General features: G+C 40.4%; 6 protein-coding genes across 7 annotated transcripts; 3 read left to right on the forward strand and 3 right to left on the reverse strand.

Moving 5' to 3' along the window:
- Positions 1 to 92: 92 nt before the first annotated feature.
- Positions 93 to 1,412, reverse strand: LOC108064914 (uncharacterized). Its single transcript, XM_017152693.2, has one exon. The coding sequence runs from the start codon at positions 1,392 to 1,394 to the stop codon at positions 243 to 245; it is 1,152 nt and encodes a 383-aa protein (XP_017008182.2). The 5' UTR covers positions 1,395 to 1,412; the 3' UTR covers positions 93 to 242.
- Positions 1,413 to 1,458: 46 nt separating this feature from the next.
- On the reverse strand, positions 1,459 to 2,467 carry LOC123002356 (uncharacterized). Its single transcript, XM_044394137.2, has 2 exons — positions 2,453 to 2,467; positions 1,459 to 2,356 (listed from the first exon to the last, which is right to left on the reverse strand). The coding sequence occupies exons 1-2, from the start codon at positions 2,465 to 2,467 to the stop codon at positions 1,706 to 1,708; spliced, it is 666 nt and encodes a 221-aa protein (XP_044250072.1). The 3' UTR covers positions 1,459 to 1,705.
- An 866-nt stretch (positions 2,468 to 3,333) lies between these two features.
- LOC108064916 (uncharacterized) lies at positions 3,334 to 4,457 on the forward strand. The gene is made up of 2 exons (XM_017152698.3): positions 3,334 to 3,488; positions 3,546 to 4,457. Exons 1-2 carry the CDS (start codon positions 3,432 to 3,434, stop codon positions 4,200 to 4,202), a joined length of 714 nt encoding a protein of 237 aa, XP_017008187.2. The 5' UTR covers positions 3,334 to 3,431; the 3' UTR covers positions 4,203 to 4,457.
- Positions 4,458 to 8,470: 4,013 nt separating this feature from the next.
- On the reverse strand, positions 8,471 to 9,008 carry LOC108064915 (protein Nazo). The gene is made up of 2 exons (XM_044394138.2): positions 8,780 to 9,008; positions 8,471 to 8,721 (listed from the first exon to the last, which is right to left on the reverse strand). Exons 1-2 carry the CDS (start codon positions 9,006 to 9,008, stop codon positions 8,522 to 8,524), a joined length of 429 nt encoding a protein of 142 aa, XP_044250073.2. The 3' UTR covers positions 8,471 to 8,521.
- Positions 9,009 to 9,307: 299 nt separating this feature from the next.
- Positions 9,308 to 11,427, forward strand: LOC108064892 (protein Nazo). Of its 2 annotated transcripts, XM_070217307.1 has the most exons (3): positions 9,308 to 9,367; positions 10,787 to 11,044; positions 11,099 to 11,427. In XM_070217307.1, the coding sequence occupies exons 2-3, from the start codon at positions 10,843 to 10,845 to the stop codon at positions 11,317 to 11,319; spliced, it is 423 nt and encodes a 140-aa protein (XP_070073408.1). In that variant the 5' UTR covers positions 9,308 to 9,367; positions 10,787 to 10,842; the 3' UTR covers positions 11,320 to 11,427. The 2 variants fall into 2 exon arrangements, with proteins under 2 accessions (XP_070073408.1, XP_017008134.2); XM_017152645.2 differs by lacking the exon at positions 9,308 to 9,367 and having other exon boundaries at positions 10,773 to 11,044.
- On the forward strand, positions 9,800 to 10,506 carry LOC138913475 (uncharacterized). Its single transcript, XM_070217306.1, has 3 exons — positions 9,800 to 9,939; positions 10,009 to 10,110; positions 10,186 to 10,506. Exons 1-3 carry the CDS (start codon positions 9,834 to 9,836, stop codon positions 10,473 to 10,475), a joined length of 498 nt encoding a protein of 165 aa, XP_070073407.1. The 5' UTR covers positions 9,800 to 9,833; the 3' UTR covers positions 10,476 to 10,506.
- Positions 11,428 to 19,566: the final 8,139 nt, after the last annotated feature.

Genomic DNA, 19,566 nt, shown 5'->3' on the forward strand with positions numbered 1-19,566 from the left:
CACGTTTAAGATTGAAATATTTGCAATGGATTTTGATAGTAAGTATGAATTGTTTAAATTTCCTTTATTACATTTTTTACGACTGACTATTTTGAAATCTTTAAGATCTAAATTGTTTACCCATACCTTTTACGTATACTTGATCACTTTTTTTATAACCGCATTTTAATCACAACAATCGATGTTTAATATTATCTTGGGGTTTATTATTCCCCTTATCAACCGGTGGAAATTCCATTTGCTTATCTGTGATCCTCATAGTCGTCCAGCTCTGGGTAATTGAAATCATCGTCATCCTCGTCCACCACGTTTTCATGGGGAATTTCCGGAGGCTCAGCACCGGTGTTCCAGTAGCGATCGTCCTCCGGATGCGTGAACTCGTAATCGAGGGCCTCCGGATTCACGTAGGTGATGCAAGTCGTCAGGTTCTGGACTGTTTCCTGCATTTGGGGTATGCTGTTCACAAAGACCACACCGCATTTCGCCGATTGGAGAGCCTCTTCGGGCAATTGGTTGTTAATTTTGGCATAAACATCGATTCCCACGGCGATGATGTCGTGAACCCGGCGGATGGCACTCAGAGCGTTCACTGTACCCGAAAGGATTTTTCCCACGGTCGTCTGTTTGGCCACGATCTTCTTGTAGATCTTCACCAGACCGCTGACATTCTTCTTAACCTCCTTGACGGCGGCCACCGTTTCATTTTGGATGCTTAGCACCAAGGCCATGGTGCGGGAGTAGCAATCGACGCCATCGTTGATGGACTGCAGGGCTATCTGGAACTCGGGAACCTGCGAGTAGCTGCAGTAGGCCGCCTGGCTTCCGCGGCCCCAGTAGTTCCACATGTAACCCAATCCCGCGATGGCTGCGGTCACAATCTTCGGCTTGTTGAGGCTCAGCAGAATCGTCTCCAGGTCGATGGCTCGCTGCACCATGTCGTCGATCCCAAACTGGGCTTCGTCAATCACATCCTGGATGATATCCCTGAGGTCCTCGTATTCCGCCCTCTGATCTGGGCTGAAATCGGCACTGGGTTCTCCCATAATCTCCTCCACGGTGGGCAGTTTGGTGTCATAAACCACTCGGGGTTTCTCATCCAAGTAAATGGAGAAGTGGCTGCGGAAATTCTCGAAGGCCTGCAGGTAGCTAGCATCCAATTCAGGCTCCTCGACGGCATTCTGATCACTGCCATCGCCGTTTTGGAGCCTCAGACTGTACAAATAGTCGTATTGGGCCTGAAACTCCAGGTACAATGGACGCAGTGCCGCCACTTCATCGCTGGACAACTGCAAGTCCACCTGCTGTTTCTCCAGCAGATTTTCCAGTTCCCGGTGGGCACCACCAAAAACAAAGAGCAGCACACAGGCCAACAGGAGCAGCGCTTTTCTAACCATTTCGCCCCGCCAACTTATTCAGTGCAACTGAGGAGGGATTTTGACCAGCTAAATTATCGGAAGAAGTATGGCTAATAAAACACTATCGCTGATACCACACTTGGATTTCCTCAAGTGGCCACAGGTTGATTAGGATGCGATAATCGCGGCTTATCGCGTATATTACGCTATATTTAACACTCCACGGGGCAAGGTATCAGTAAACAAATTTAAATTCCCTGGGAGCATTTCATGAATGGTCTATCAAAGGGAGGGGGCTACAGAAAAAAGGTAAGCGCCTAATATTTTGCATTTAACTTTATTTCCTCCTCTCAGTTCACCGCACACAACTCAATCTGGGCAAAGACCTCGTCAAACTCCATCTTCAGTTGATGGTAGAAAAGGCAACTTGGTGTGTCCAGATCCTCCATGGACATCTCCAGCAGGATGTCATCGCAAAGCTCCAGGCAGCCGGTCATTCGCTGATTGATCCTTCCGATTCCGGCAACCGTGCAGAACAAGACTCCGGCGTGATTGAAACCGGACTGCTTGAGTTGCCAAGTGCGGCAGGTCTTCGACAACTCGGCGATCTCCAGGGAAGCCCTGCGTAGGAACTCGACTTCCTGGACGATTTCCTGCTGGAAATGGCCCATGATGTGATCCAGGGAATTGCGGCAGATGCTGTACTTATCCACCAGCTCCCGATTGAAGTGGGCCACCTGGAGTTCGTACTTCTTGGAGCACGCACGCCACTCGGCGCTGTACTGACTCCCGAAGAATATCTCCAGGCGAGCACTCACCTTTCGCTGATGCTCATCCACTGTGTCCTTGGCCTCCTGAAGTCGCTCGGTTCTCTTGTAGATCGCCTGTTGAGTGTTGTTCCAAATCCTGGCCGCATTCGTACTTTGGCTTGCTATAAGCTGCTTGGTAGACTCGTAGAGTGGTCCACTTTGACCCCAAATTCGTAGGTTCTCTCCACGCACCTGTAAAATATGTGACTTATTACAAACTACATTTTACATATTTATATCTAAGCTATTGGTTACACAAAAAAGCGACAGCAGTAACAGCCATGTCACCCGTTCTATTTCCATCTTGAATCTAAATTGATTGCCAAAAAATTGATATCTGGTACCTCGGACGAATCTGAGATTTCATTTTGGCAATAAGTTAGATAGCTACAAAGAGCAGTTTGTAGATAAGTTTTGAAAATTAATTAATAAACATTTATTTAATAATAAACATGAAGCTTACGAAGATACTTAAAATATATTTCTTCAAATCAAAGTTAGCGTATTAAAAATATTTTTTTAAATAGGTGAAATCAGCTTCGCTGATTTTATTAAATCGAAAACAGTAATTTTATAGTTAGTAAAATTAGAGGTGTACATATATAATAAGTGCAGGGCTATTCTAAAATTACGATTTTTCTGCTAGGATGAATTTGTATTATATAAATGGGCAATATGTGTTTTAATGTGTTGATGAGTAAGACCCTTATCACAAGATAGTAAATGTCTAATATAAGTACCAAGCTATTTATCGGTCTAATCACAACTACAAGACATTTTTAAGTCCTTGGTGTGTTTTATAGCTTCATAGCTTTTGATTACTTTGTCTGTAAACTGTGGACTTCTGCTAAACAAATATTTACCGAAATATTGAACACATAGTATAACACTTCGAAATTTACAACTTTAGGCTTGGTACTCAACCCAACAAAAAGTCGTCCAAAACAAAAAACTTCATATGAAAAACAACGTCAAAAAATTTTGTTTCATATGAAGTTTTTGTTTTGGACGACTTTTTGTTGGGTTGAGTACTAGCCCTTAAGCAGTACACAAATATTTTTAATTCGAAGGGATCAACAGAATTCAAATTAAATTTTCGTAGAGCATTCAAAAACCATGGTAGCCTGTTTCATTAGGCTAATGGTTATTTTGTGTTTGGTAGTGTGATTTTAAGACGCAAACTCTTATCGCGACACTCTGTGAATCTGTTGACTATATATATTAGTCACTTGGAGGGCCAGTCGCACTAGAGAAATACAACGGAAATATGATGAGTCAAAAGATTGGAGTAGGAGTTCTTGGACTGATTTTGCTTACTTTGGCAGTGAGTAGTGCCTTTGGAATGTAAATATTTTTCGAGTGCAGTACCTTCTCCTTACAGAACTGCCAGGAGATCCAAGTGGAGACAGATACCACTAACTACGGCCCCGTCTCCATGGTGGTCGACAACCTGGCTGAGATTGCGGTAGATGTGAGCGACGACACCACCATTCAATTGGAGGGTAAAATAAATCGCACTCGGCAGGATATCGCCGGGAATATCGAGGTCCTGACCGCCAATGCATTGGCCCAATTAAGTGACGCGATCTACGAGACCAGCGAGTTCATGGTGGACAATCCCGACTGCAATGCGGCCTGGAGCTTGGATGAACTCAACGAGAATGTGACCTCTCAACTGGGTGGTTGCACAGGCAGTTTGGGAGGTCTCTTGGCGAACTTCCGCCTGGAGGGCCAAATGGCATTGTCAAGGGTCAAGGATTTCGTCCAGCAGATTGCCCAGTTGCCGGTCAAGTGCCAGATGTTGGGCGCCTCCCCACTCAATCCTCTGGCTTCGGCGGGCGGCAGTGTTTGCTTCATCAACGCCATGGCGGAGATCAACCAGGGAATGGCCGAGTCCCTGCGCGATGCCTCCCTGCTCCTGGTGCAAACCCATCAGACCACCGAGGAGCAAGTGGAGCAGGCCCAGCGGTGCTGCGACACTGTGGTTCAGCAGGTGGGCGAGTATCTGCGCGAGGAGCAGGATCAATGCCAACAGTGAACCCTTCCTGCGAGCAACAGTCCTGCCGGAGAGGGGGAGTTCAGCCAATGGCAAATTTATGCACCCACAAGATGACAGGGACCGAGGACTCGCCACATCCTGTTCACTTATTGCTTATGCATGACATTTATTTGACAAGTTTTTGATTGATTTTACAGCTGCTGCAGCCGATCTGGTGCAGCTATCTGCATATTCGAAGGCACAGTGAAACCTCTCTAGGGCGAACTTCGCTTGAAGAATTATAGAAAATATCTTAATATTTTTTTTTGTTTTTAAATGGAATTTACAATTTATGTGTTCTAATTATTATATGTTATAATGTTAAATAACATGTTAAATACTTTTTTATTACAAATGAATGAAAGTTGCTCATGGTCTATAAATATTATTGGAATTTGTATATGTTCAAGTCCGAATGTTTTCCCAAAAAATTTGGTTTGCCTTATAGAGGCTCTCCTGTAATTGCAAATTTCGGGCAACTTTGTGGCTAATCGCAAGTTCACTTTTCAAAGTCGCATGCATACTAATTGGCCATTGTTCGGCCGAGTTGACCAATTGCCCAATGGACTTGCCCACGACACGTGGCAGCCACACGATATAATGCAAGTGAATAGTGGCATACGGATCCAAATGGACGACAGCTGGCCCTAGAAAGAGATAGGAACGGAGATCGAGATCGGCCAGTTATTTTCCTGCTCCTCTCGCTTCCGCAGTAAGCCAAATTATTTTGACCTGCCTTCGGCACACTGAGCACAATTGCGGGGCTAGAATCTGCCGGATATCCATGATCAGCGCTTCACAGATCTCTCTCATTCTTTACGGTGCAGCAACCGAAATGTCTACGACTCTTTATTTCGGCTCTTGCCGCAATTTCACTAAGAGTCTGAATTTTATCTTATTTTTACTGCTTGTAACAGTTGTTGCCCCGATGATGATCGCCTCGCTGTTGTAGCTGCACAAATTCCACCTACTCCAACATCTGTTGAGCTCTTTCAGACATCTGACGGATTTTGGTGACGGTAAGCGCGCGACTCTTGTCTATTGCAACGCGAGATCAGAGAGTTTCCACTTATTCAAGTTCTAAACATTTGTATACCCTTGCAGAGGGTACAATGATTTCAGTCAGAAGTTGGCATAGGAAGGATAGCAAAAATAATAAGAATAATCAAAGTACTACGACATTTAATAGGAATGATCTGTATGGGTATATAAGCCTCGGTTAATATGAACTTGTATTATACATGAGTGATTCTTTGTGAAACGTATCGAGATTTTCTTCATGGTCTCAAAACGATATCTAATTTTTATGACACTATCACACCATTTAAAAAGGATTTTTAAAAAGTTTAAAAAAAAATCCATTTGACAGAAGCGAAGATATGGCGTTGCTATTTTTTTGTTTAATTCATTTATAATTTTAAATTACGCTGGATAAAAAATAAATAAAAATACTCAAAAATTATTATTTCTGCCAAGCTTTCAGATGAAAATAACAACCATAATGGTTCCAATGCAAAATACGGTCCAAACTTAAAAAAAAAATTTTCATTCGCGGTTTTCTGCAAATCGGCATTTTTAATCTTTATAAAAAAATAGTATAATGTTCTATACATAATTCTTGTTGGCTCCTAAAAGTTTCGTCATGGGACCTCCATTACTTTCTGCATAATTTAATAAAACATTAAAAAACAAAGCAGTCTTTCGTTGTTATACATTAAATTATATTAGACGAACAGTTTTCGTTCTTCTTGAATTCCGGGAGTACGACCGTTCCCATTTAGGTAAAACTAATAGGAAAAATGCAGTTTGGTATAACAAATAAATCCCTACCAATTTCAAGGTGGGACAATAACTTCTTGCTAATTATTTAGTTCTAAAGAAGAACACTCGAATATATAGCAACACATTACATCCAAGCTAAGACCATTCCAGGCTTCTGGTAAATAACGCACCTCGTTCGGTTCATGTCGCTCCTTGATTCCCCCTGTGGCGGCGCTCCACTGTTGTTTTAAGCCTCCTTACAATGATTTGTGTATTGGGAAAATTTAAATGTCTTCAGCGAATGACTATCTTTTTAAAAGAGTTTGCTATTAGGTGTTGGAGCAATATGATGGTGCTTTTGAGAACGTGGAATGGTCTTAGCTTGGATGTAAGGTGTTGCTAACGTGTTGTTCTTCCTTAGAACTACATAAGTAGCAAGAAGTTATTGTCCCACGTTGAAATTGGTAGGGATTTATTTGTTATACAAAACTGCATTTTTCCTTTTGGTTTTACCTAAATGGGAACGGTCGTTCTCCCGGAATTCATGAAGAACGAAACTGATCGTCTAATATAATTTAATGTATAACAACGAAAGACTGCTTTGTTTTTTAATGTTTTATTAAATTATGCAGAAAGTAATGGAGGTCCCATGACGAAACTTTTAGGAGCCAACAAGAATTATGTATAGAACATTATACTATTTTTTTATAAAGATTAAAAATGCCGATTTGCAGAAAACCGCGAATGAAAATTTTTTTTTTAAGTTTGGACCGTATTTTGCATTGGAACCATTATGGTTGTTATTTTCATCTGAAAGCTTGGCAGAAATAATAATTTTTGAGTATTTTTATTTATTTTTTATCCAGCGTAATTTAAAATTATAAATGAATTAAACAAAAAAATAGCAACGCCATATCTTCGCTTCTGTCAAATGGATTTTTTTTTAAACTTTTTTAAAAATCCTTTTTAAATGGTGTGATAGTGTCATAAAAATTAGATATCGTTTTGAGACCATGAAGAAAATCTCGATACGTTTCACAAAGAATCACTCACATAACTCTAATATATTTAATGAAATCCGGGAGGTAGTGGCAATCCCTTAACATTTTTAACATGTACATTGTACACAGAAAACAAATCGATATGAGTAGGGATATAAAACCGATATAATTCAAAAATATAAACTTACCCAAAAGTACACAAAATGTGTACTAAAAACACACAACCCACCCCACAGTCAAATACGAAATGCGATAACGAATCTTAACAATGGTCAGAAAGGTTTCACCCTCAGCGGGGTGAATACATGTATTTAATTTATTGGTATTCCTTTTTATTATACTTTAATTTAATTTAATATGTCGCAGGTTTTGTTATTAATAAACAACTTTCCGTTTCAAATTTTTTTTTAAAAACTCCTTTACCGATTTCAGCACATCTTTTTGCATTTTTCGGTTAGTTGAGAAAAACTCTAGGAACTCTTTATCTATGGTATATTTCTGTATAGCCTTTACCATATGCTCCTTCAGTTTTTGGCGCTCCCATTGCGACAAATCCTCCATTATGAACGCACTTAGCTTCTTGAATTTGTCTGTAATTGGAAGAATTATAAGAATATAAATAGCTCGATTGATGAAAGAAAAACTCACTTCTCGTAAAAAAGGTCTTCGATAGGTATAAATATACACAACGAAAAGGCATTTATACTTCTTGGAAATCTTGAAAGATGTGGGCGCAGGAATAAATGTATATACTTTATAGGGTCGGAAAAGCTTCCTTCTCCCTGTTACACACATACCAGTATTATACTGGTATTTTACACTAACGATAATATTTACATAGTAGGTACATTTTTCAAGTGCATTATCGCAATAGAAGCTCTCATTTTTTAAGGTTTCCCTTTATCAAACTTCAAGGCCATTCCAACACCGGATGTAAAATAAGTCGATGAGATCACGTACTTTTTTTATAAGTCATAGATAGCCAGTATATTTCCACTGCAAGGGAGGGATAAGACCAGGGCAAGGGCCTTACTATCTGATAACTAAAAGAAAAAGCTAGTGTGGTCATAAAGGTTAAATAGAGGCCTAGAAGAAAACCTTTTCTAAGATGAAACTTGATTGGAAACATATTCTTACGAACCAGTTTACGTTGGTGCAAAACAATAAATAGATTTAGCGATAGAAGTCAAGAAGACAAGTAACTTGAAGAATCACACTCTATAAAGGACTTATTACAAAATGTTACACATTTCTATTGACTGCCTTCAGAGGCAGAGAAAAAGGAAGTGGATGACAATTAAGATAGTGACTTGTTTTACGGTGGCCATACAGATGGCGAGTACCTCCCACTCACCGGATGCGTTCTAATTTATTGTTAAAATTTTCTTTAAATTTTCAAAAAGCCAATATAATACATAACACTTGATTTTTATCGAGTAACTCTTACCCTCAGGGGGTGAATTACATGTTTTCAATTTATTAGTTTTTGATATTGACGCACTCGACTACAGCGTTCCTTCAAATTATACTTCCAATTAATACATCGGAGGTTTTGTTTTAATAAACAACTTTCAGTTTCAAAATTTTTTTAAAAAACTCCTTTACCGATTTTAGCACATCTTTTTGCATTTTTTTGTTAGTTGAAAAAAACTGTAGGTATGGTTGTTTCACAGTCTTTATCATATGCTCCTTCAGTTTTTGACGATCCTCTTTTGACAAATCCTCCATTATAAACACACTTAGCGGCTTGAACTTGTCTAGGATTGGAAGAATTATAAGGCTTAATATAGTTCGATTGATGCAAGATAAACTCACTCCTCGTAAATGCGAATGCTGTAATGCCACCGATGATACCGCCCAACGCCAATCCCAAGGGTGCCAACCCCACGGGTGCCATAACCAAAGCACCAGTCACACTCAGGGCGGAGGCTCCACAAATGGCACCTGCTTTCGGAGACTCCTTGATAACCACCCGGGCCTTTTTAGTATCGGCCAGTTTACACACCTCTAATAGTAACTCGTCCATACCGTAGCTTGCGTTCATTGTTGACTGACTAAATGTACTAGTTGAATTTTCAACCAAGCTGGCGTTTTTAATGCCATTCGGCGATGGTTACTATCAAGTTGACTAGCGAGTGAGTTTTAGATAACCATTTAGCCCTTTCAATGAAAGGCTTTCATTCTTATTTTTCACAGACCCACGTTTGGGCGTTAACCAAATCGGCGTAGCACCGTTAACCCTGATATATAAAAAAGAAAAAAAAACATACAGATATCTGTTTATTTTACAAATTCGACACAGCTAAGAAAGTTTTGATGTTACGCTCGGATCCACGGGCTGGACTTGGGGAATAAAGTGAAAGAATATGTGGCACAGATTACTAGCGATTTCCAGTGCATAAAGTAAGTCGTAGAAAAGATACAATAAAAGAAAGAGATGAGATAATTCGCGGATGCAAGAAACAAGTTGCCCTTAAAGCTCCAACCCAATTAAATCCTCAATCCGTTTCTGTATGAAATTCTTATAGCAAATTATATTGAAATGAACTTTTACCGTGTCTAATTAACTGGAATTGCAAACTCCGCTGACCGTAACAAGTAACCAACAGCTGACAATTAAAAACAAACGAAAATTTTGAATGACATAGTTAATAACTAATAGCAGTTCGACCGCAAACATTTTTATTTTTTGCACATATAGATCGAAAGCTTTCTCTAAATTGTTGATAACAATCGATTATAGTATAAGTAAATTTGTAGTAAAAGCTCGTAATCGCTATTGTCAATAGATAGAGGAAAAGCTAAGTTCAGTGTTAGTTGGATGGAAAAGATAGAAAAGATAGAAAAGGTTACATCGAGCTAAAAAACAATGAGTAAGATAAAACTGGACTTGGAACTTATTCTCCAGACCCTGCTTAAAAAAGTGCAGGAGATGAAAAAGAAGGCTTCATGTTTTAACGTTAGAAGACAAACAGGCAAGTTCCTCGTACACTCACACTGTATAAAAGACTAAAATGTTAAACTTTTTCATTGACTTATTTTAGAGGGACAGGAAATGGATGACAATGCAGAGAGTGACAAGAAAAAGGACGAGAAGCTTCAAGTGGTTAAGAGTCCTTCAGTTTTTAACGATAGAGGTCAAGAAGGCAAGTTCCTCGTACACTGACACTGTATAAAAGACTAATTGCGAAATGTTAAATTTTTCCATTAACTGCTTTCAGAGGAAGAAGAAATGGATGATAACAAATTAAGTGACATGGCTAACGGTGACCGTACAGTAGGCTATCTATCAGGAATCATCTACTGGGTGTATGAGAAAATCATGGAATTGACTACGTATTTATTAGAACAACTGTTTCTCTTTGTGAAGAGCGTTATTCTACGTATAGTTGGCCCCGTAGTGGACGCTGTGGAGGCTTTCCTAACCGATTCTAGAGTGCAATATGCCGCACTCGATGCACTGGTCGAATTTTTAACCAAAAGATTGGGATTTCAATTAGCTATTAATTGAATAAAACCAGTGGTTCAATAAATAAAAGAGATTTTCTATCCAAACTAAAAGATTAAATGGTTTTGATACTGGGTATCAACTATCTTATACAGAGAAAATTATACGACGTTTTTATGAAGCGTTTAACTTTTTAAAACGTGTTTTGCACCTAAAACTTTTGCTAATTGTGTCAGTGTAAGCTTTCAATATATATATGCGAAGCTTTACTATGATAGATCGATAGGTCATAATTATAGATAATACTTGATTTCTATCGAGTAACTCTCCTCCTCAGCGTACGATTTACCTTCAATTGGTTTCATTCATTTCAGTTGCTCGAAAGTTCTTAGCCTTCAAAGTATACGTTTCTAAGAAATTGTTTGGAAATATGTCCGCAAGCACCCAAGAACTACTCAGTGCTCTGTCCATAGTCGCCGATAGCGAAAATATTCAGGTGACTTTTGTGGAGTCCGCCAAAGGAGCTGCCGTTTGTGCTGCAGGTGCCCTGATCGGGGGACTTCTAATGGGTCCCCGAGGACTTGCTGTGGGCGGGGCTTTAGGTGGACTTGCAGCCTACGGACTTACAGAAGGCAAGTTTTTCTCGCACAACGGGGAAGCTTATCTTATCAGTCTTTTTTTTCCAGGAAAGTTTAAGTCTCTGAGTGAGGTCATTTTGTATGATTTGTCGGAAAGTCAGCGCCAAGAACTGAAAGAGCATGTGACCAAGGCTATATCCAACATTAGAAGTGTTGGTGCTCTAGAGGTCGCAGGACTAATATTAAATAACCAACAAGTGCGAAAGGTTGCTCTTAGTGCAGCCAAGTCTTTTTTCACTGATCGTATGGGAATGACCATTATTGATTAATCACCAATAATATCAATCAATACCCATGTTGCTAGAAGGTTCTGAGCGCCTAAAAAAATAAAAGCTGGTAACGATTACCGCACGTTTTAATTAAAAATGTACCAAATTAAGTGGAATTTGATTTTTAATATTATTTGCAAACAAATAAATTTATAATCGACCTACACAACTTAGAGAGATTCCTTAATATTTGGGGGTTGGCGGTCAGATATTAAAGGGTAATTTGAATTTAATGGGCTTCACCTTGAGACATATTGGCACAAGCTATTCTGTCGGAGGATCTTCATATATCAAAGGGACGGCGTCTTCAAAATTCGTCTTTCGTGCCTAGGTGGCGTTTAAGAATCGCTGCCGGATTGTCTTTAATTTTGATTGATGCGGCTTTAATTGCGTGGGCTCCCAAGTGCTACTGCCGAACTTTTGGGTAACTGTAACTAGACCTTCTGTCGGCCGAAAACCAAAAGCGGTTCGCTCCTAGCCTCCGGGATATCTAGCAGTTGACTACTATACCATATCATATACTTTAGGATCGAGGTTTCCGCCTGCGACCAACTGGCGCGTCTTGGGCGCACAATAAGGAATAATCGTTATTGTTGCTTGCTGTCTGCAGGACGAGCCGCGTGGCGTGCGAGTGAAAGCCAGCGAAAAGGACCCATTGCGGGGCATTGGCCAAAGCGAGATAGAGCCAAGGCGCAACATATGCCATCTTCGACCGATCCTCCTCCCCAAGGACCTCTCGCCCCGTCTCCTTCTATCTGCGCCTCTGGAACAGAACAAACGAACGGCGCACGCCGTCATCTGGTGCCACTTTTGACTTCGGAAATTGGGTTGCCCACGCTCCTTCGCTCCATCACTTAGAAAAAATGTACCACGCAGTTTAGAAAAGGGTCTTGGAGTTAGAAGTAAATACGGAGCATTTAAGAATATTCTAGTAAATTTACCATCATAAATTTTCGTAAATATATTAATTTTGAAAATGTATTATACAGATAATGTATTCAATAAAATCCCATCCAAACTATACCAAGGTGGAGTAAAAATTCTTAGTTCTATTTAGTATAATAGAAATTGAGAATAAATCACTTCAAAAAGATTTCCAATGCGATTGATTTATTAGGCTAATGAAAGAAGTTTACAAAATCTATTAAATTATTTATTCTTCATTTCAGAAAGAATTAAATGAATTGCAGTACTTTTAACATCTAAAACCCGGGAATACTTGGAGTTTATTTTTTATCTCAGGCTTTTGTTTTTTCGCTTTTTCAATTACAATCCTATTTTTTTGAGTGCCTGGACCGTTTTACCTCTCGGTTGAAATTATAATTTTTTTAGCTGTTTCGTTTACGGTTGGGTTTTTCTTCTCTCTGACCTGGCAGACAATTTCAAGGAAGCAGGAGCACTCGACCAACAGTTACTGTTGACTTCCGATCGGAGCACGAGTGCAGGAAGATCGAGGAAGACAACCAAACCCGAACGGCAACAGCAGGATAAGCGGCTTTCAGGACTCGACCAGGGAGCCCCAAAAAAAAAAGAAAAAACCGAACTGGAAAGGGTTGTTCCTGGGGAATCGGGAAGAGAGTAATGGGCAATGCGTATTGGGCATTGGTAAAATGGTATTGGGGAAGGTGTGAGGCCGACAAGGATGCACAGACTTTCGAGGCTCGTCTTACAAATCCAAATTGAGCCCCGAAATCGCGCGCATGCCTGCCAAATGAACACGTGTGCCACAGGATCAGGCCAAAAACATCGAAGCGTCAGCTGGCCAACTCCAAAAGATGCCCGCCACAATAATTGGTTCGTCTACGAAAATGATAGAACAAAATCTAACCGTCTTAAGGGTTGAGAAAACACGAAATCGTTGAATCGAAAAAACAGAATATGGTTATTGTATTATAATTAATTTGTATTAAAGAATCAGTAAGCAAGAATTTTTAATCTCAGCGCGAATTAAAAAAATGTGATTACTATAAAGAAACTCTATATAAAAACATTGTAACAAAATAATAAATGTTCGCTTTTTTTTGCTAGTCAGTTTATTGTCTTAAAGAATCCTTTATATAATATCGCTTGCTGGTAATTTCTGACTGAAATTACAATACCTTTGGAAGGCTAAAATATACTAAAATAAAAAAGTTAACTGTCCTTAAAAATCCCAAAAAATATAATATCGATTTTATGGAGACCATTACTAATACTCTCACTAATATTTTTTGAATGGTTAAAAAATAAATAACAAATTGTCCTAATGAATCTTTTTTTATAAATCGCCTCTATGAGCAAATTATCCGCCAGCCAGGCGTATAAAATCTCCAAATCGTTTACCAAACGACCATAAACAAAACCAAATCAAAGGCAACGAAAACGAAAACAAAAAGGATAATTTACATTAAACCCCAATAAGCGAGGGGTCGGCATACAGAAATAAATAATGAACTTGGCCGAGGAGACAAATGTATAATTTTACAGATCGCGCAATTCAATTAGACAAATCGCCGAAAAGCCACTGGCACACAAAAAAATTAAGCAATAAAATTAGTTGGGTTCACGCAAATTGAATGCATCAAAAGGAGTCGCAAGGACATGCCGCAGCTCGCCAGGAGCCCCGGGAGAAATAGAGCAATAGCAATGAATCAGGACGACGAAGGGCCATAAAATGCCCATTGGCATTCCGAGTAGTTTTCGTTTTCATGTTCGCTTTCGTGTCATAATGTGTTGTAAGTAGGGGCCTTTGTTTCACAAAGGACTCGCCATTGTTCCATTGTCCGCTCAAGGACCTGTCCTGGGAACACCCGCGCGGTTCTCAGCATCCAAAGAGTTTTCCATTCCCTTCTGCTGCTGTGTCAGTTGCGACCACAATTTGACTCTCTGACCACCAACATAAAATGTTGACAGGCGGAACACGCCTCTAAAATATTATGCGAAGCAAGTCCTGTGGGGTCCACAGAGAATCCTTCCCGGTTTTGATTCTCTCATTCTTTTTTTTCACTGGGCTGGCCTGTAACTCTGGGCAATTCAATTGATTGCCTTTTGACAGTTATGAGCTGATCGCATTGCTATCTTGATCGCCAGTTTTGTCGGCGCTTAGCTGCCAGGAATTTATTGTTATTGACATTTTAGTTGGGTGGAATCACACGGATTATATCTGCTAATTGCACTCGTAGGGATCCGAGTCCTTAGATCTTTGGCGACCTGCAGCGGCGGCCCTTGATCAGCCGAATTTTACAGGCAATCACTCAAAGTTATGGTTATTCCAAGAAGATATTTGCTTGGGTAGTTCTTGGGTAATTAATTGAAATTTTACAAAATAAGCGGTGGTATTAAATATACCGATGGTAAATTATAGAAAAAGAATAGTTACCATTAGGGAAACTATCTGTCTGTTAATTTCTTATAGTTCTCCAAAATTATGCTGAAAGTAAAATCCTCATTTTTTCCTAAGCTCCGCTTATTCCCGATATCGGGTTCAAGAAGCCCCACTTTCACGACCGTTTAAACACAAATCGGCTGGAAAATCACGGCTTGCCCAGCACAAAGCCATCGCACCCCTTGCCGCAGGTGATAAAATTTCGCACATTAATACTTAATTACTTGAATAATTGGGGCCAAGGGATTAAGTTCACACTCACTCCAGATCGCGACAGTCCCCCAAAAAAATACAAAATCGCAGAGGCAATGCAGGTGGCAGTTCACCCCATCCACTGAGCCAAAGCCACTGGCTTTTTGAATAAAAAAGGGCCCAAAAGAGTTGGCCCAAAGACGAAGTGATGCCAACGCCACCGACGTCGTTGACATTAAATTGAAGGGTCCTGACGAAAATGTTGTTCTTGTTGCTGTCTGCTAAACCGGGCTTAAGCACAAAGTATGGACGCATTTTTCACACGAAATCCTGATTAATAAATATACAAGTTCCACAATATTACTGATAATTTGAAAAGTCGTCAACCCGACAGGCTCAGGCTCCAGGGCCCAGGGAGAAGAGAGCTGAAGAGAGTCTCCGCAGATTTCATAAGGAGTCTGGGCGAGACTTCGGTGCCCAATTACAAGCAAATGAGCTGGAAAACTGTATCAAATGACCCAATGTCAATACAAAATTACAGGCCCCGGACCACGAATATTTTGTTCGGCCAGAAGACGCAGACCAGACCAAATCTTCAGACTCTGCTCTTAACGTGACAAAGCGATGGCTTGCGTGTGGCAATTTCAGTTAAAAAATGCTGACGAAAGGATTTTGTTGTAGCCAAAATGTGGAATACTCTACTCTACTATAAAGGAAAAATGATACAGAATTTAAAAAAATGCCTTATTTTAAAGTCGATACGATCTATATTATAAGGCATTTTGTAAAGAAGTGTCGATTTTATTGTTTTTTTGAGAATCCATTTCCTATAACTTAACAATTTTGTACATTTTTAACACATTTCAATTTGTAGAGTACAAAAAGTCTTAATTATTTTTAAAATCCCTTGATGCTTTTTTGTTTGCTCTGCGCCTCGTCTTGGTAGCATCTTAAGGTTTTTGCCTTGTGTTAATTTGATGCCTCGCCAAAAAATTGTCAAAAAATCGAGAAAGACTTTGATTTCTGATATGCACTTTCACTGTCGATCTTCGATCACCGTTGCTGCTGGCTGCAGCGTGAGATACTGAGAACTTTGGCTTTTCGGGATGCCATCCGAATCATGTATGTATGTGGGATGCCCACCAACTTGGTGGGTCTGGCTCTTGGGTCCCGACCCTCTGAAAACCGAAAGTCAGTCAAGTGTGCCGTGCCGATCGTCTGTGTGGCTAATTGAGTTACCCAGAGAGATTTTTGGGCCGTTGGCCGTGCGAATTATTTGTCAAATGGATAACGGTTAAGTTTGTTACTGCTCCCGATGAGGAGAAGGACAATTATGATCAGGACGATAATCAGGATCGGTAATCGGAGCCCTGGGTTCGCCGTTGATTGATGGTAGGATGATGCGTTGCGAATCCGTTTGACTAATTGCCGCTGGAATCTTGTGGGCCAAAACTTCCCCAAACAAACGGTGACTTTTAATAGAGTCCTTCCGCTCTCTTTTTTTTTTGGCCAGATAATCTTTCTCCTTTCCCCGCGGACCACACACAACGTGAATTCCGATAATGGGCTGGGAAAGGATGAAGAAGAAAGGGGGCGTGGCTGGCGTGATTTGGTGTCGCTAATTACAGACTTTGGCATTTTACGCTGTCCGTTTTATGACTTAATAATTGCATTCATTTGGCCTGGACTTTGGGTTTGGGCCGAAAACCGATCGGATGCCGATGCCCACACACCCTGACTCCATACGAAAACTCGCTGCACACGCGACTTGGGAGAAAGGTCTGGCATTAATCACCGAATCCTTGGGTTTCCTAGGGTTTCGGACCCGAGTTCCTGCAATTTCGCCTGCAAAGGTTGCGCAACAATTAAAGGATCAGCGCAAAATGTTCACACAATAATGCCAAAACAAATCGGCGGAAACGGAAACTGCACTTGAGAATAGAATAAAAAAAGATACAAAGTAATGCTTGTGGTTAGACCTTTAGAAAATGAGGGAAATTGTGCCCAAAAAGGCATGAGAAAATCTTTTGAATGAAAAAAAAACATTAAAAAAGGAATAGTATAATAATTATTTTAAAACATTTGAAAACCGCAATTATAAAATGTACTGTGGGTAATTGAATCTTGCAAGATACAAAGAGGTTTACTATTACTACCTGTTGCCTCAAGTATAGAACATATTTGTTAGTTACAAGTTATTTTAAATCCATCAAGTCCTTGAACTTCAATTGAGACCGATGCGATCTGCACGAGTCCATTTCCTTAAAGACCAATTCAGCTGGCAATCAACGAACTCAAGCCCCAAAAATCGAAAAACCGAATCGATCTTAACCATATCCCATTCAGAACCTGCCCCATGGCGACACTAACAAGAAGTGACAAATTGATGGTGTTAAAGCTCATTAAGTTACTTAACGCAGATGTAGATGCAGATGCAGATGCAGCTACACATACTTAAGCTTCGGATACAAAAAATAAGCAATCTCAAAAACCTCAAAATAAAGCTCGCCAATTATCGACATGACAAATTTCGAGGCAGTCGTTCTCCCCTCTGTCGAAAAGCAAGAAAAACCCACAAAATATGCAGCCCCAGAACGGACATCGAATGCATAATAATACGTGTTAATAATGCTCAGGCAAGCTGTCTATAAATTGACAAAGACATGCAAGTTGCTGCTGTTGCTCCTCCTGTTTTGCGATGTTGCTGCTGTGTCGGCGGCATTGCCAAAAGCCAAAAGGCCGAAAGCCGAAAGCTGAAAGCTGAAAGCCAAAACTCGACTGGGGTCCAGTTGCCCCATTCATGAATTCTAACTAATTGTATTGGCAGGCAGTTGCACTTTTGGAAGCTGAATCTGAAGTTGAATTCGAATCTGAATCTGTGCAGCTGCATGCAGGTGGTAGCTTTAGTAGCTCCTTGGGAATAACAAGGGATATCCACAGGAAGAGACCCTTTTGTTGTTCAGGGGACCCGATCCCGATCCCTAACCCAACCGATACAAACCGAACCGAACAATTTGTGTAATTGACAAATTGACGGCAGCGCTTTGTGCGGAAGCGTTCAAAGCCGTAAATTGTCGCTAACAAGAGCGACACTCCAGGGATATCGGCAGGATATCGCTTTTGTGCCCCGCGAATTCGCCAATATACAAGTATAATTGCCTGTATCACATAAAAAAAAGGTATAAAAAAGACACCCGCACCTACCGCGACCACTAAATTAAGTCATTAACAATTTAACGAAGCCCTGTCGATGCCGCCTAACTAATTATGTGAATTTCCTTTTGATTATGAGCCCCGAAATCCGAAATCCGTGCAGCTTTTGCGGCGGCGACGCCTGCCGAAATGATTTTATAAAACAAACAGAAACAGCCCACGAAATCCGGTCGCTGCCACGCCCCCTTCCTCGCCACCCGCCTCCGATCGAGTCCCGATCCAAGCGCTCCAATTCCCATGCGGGAGTCGATCGTCAGCAGTCAACAGGCGCTGTCGCTATCAACAAATTGGCTTCGAATCTTCCGAATGATTGACTGACTGACTGAGCCGGGGATCTGCTCCGTTTTCTGCTGAATGAAATGCTGCACCGCCAAAAATCTGCAAAGAATTTGGTATTTATAAGAATCCAAAAATATATGTCGACCTTTAAGAGAGAGAATTTCATCAGATTTTTGGGAATTGAATAATTAATAACTAGAACTATAAATAAAATACTGCTTAAATCTTCATATTCTGTGGTGCCAGAGAAATGTTCATCGGTTTTAAGGGCAGTTGGTTTGAAAACCATTCAATAAATCTTGGTTTGTTTCGAGTAAATTTTTCCTAGTTTCTAGAAAAGTTTCTTGGTTGGATTTAAATATCTGTTTATTTGATATTGGGAAAGATTTTGTGAAACAGAGATTTGAATTTTTGTTGGGAATTCTGTGACTCCCCGATAACATGATTAATATTGTAGCCTTTTGGAGTTTGGAAGGATCAGAAATATTTAGGAAAATATAAAAATTGTGGTACAGAAATATTTTATATACATTTTTGTTTGTTTATTCCAGACACCTGCTTTTCTCTGAGTGCAAGTTTCGGCTTAAGGTCTTAAGCTGCTGGGGTTATCCGCCAACAACGATCGAGGATCGAACTTCGCCTTAAACGATTTGTGAGTGGCGCTTGATTTTCGGGACTCGACTTGGACTGGAGTCCAAGTTGAAAAGGTTTTCTGGGGACGGACATTGCATGCGACCTGCGACTGCTGAAAGCAGATCAGCCCAACACTTAACTTAATTTGGCAGCTACACTCCGGCGCGCCGTGCCGTGTAATTATTGGCATTGGCACAATACTGCTTTTCGGGGTTCGCCGTTTCGTATTTGTTTTGGCCAGCTCGAGGAGCAGGCCCTAATTTTGTCGAACTGTCTACAAATTGATCGCGAAGCGCCAAATCGATCACCTTCCCCCATATAATAAAGTCCAATTCACTGGGCGCGAGACGCTAAGCCCTCGAAAACTGTGTGAGAATTGATGCCCTGCCGATAAGTGTGGATGTCGAGGGGAAAAGGAAGCAGAGCCGTTCAGAGATAAAAAGATTTGGACGGCTTATTTAACTGGATACCTCAATGGAGCTTTCTCTTAGCTATATGAATTTTTATATATTATATTTAAAAACTAGAAATAAAAAATAGCAAATTTATGTTTATTTACAATACAT

Source organism: Drosophila takahashii, chromosome 3R, assembly GCF_030179915.1.
Source record: "Drosophila takahashii strain IR98-3 E-12201 chromosome 3R, DtakHiC1v2, whole genome shotgun sequence".
Taxonomy (NCBI): Eukaryota; Metazoa; Arthropoda; class Insecta; order Diptera; family Drosophilidae; genus Drosophila; species Drosophila takahashii.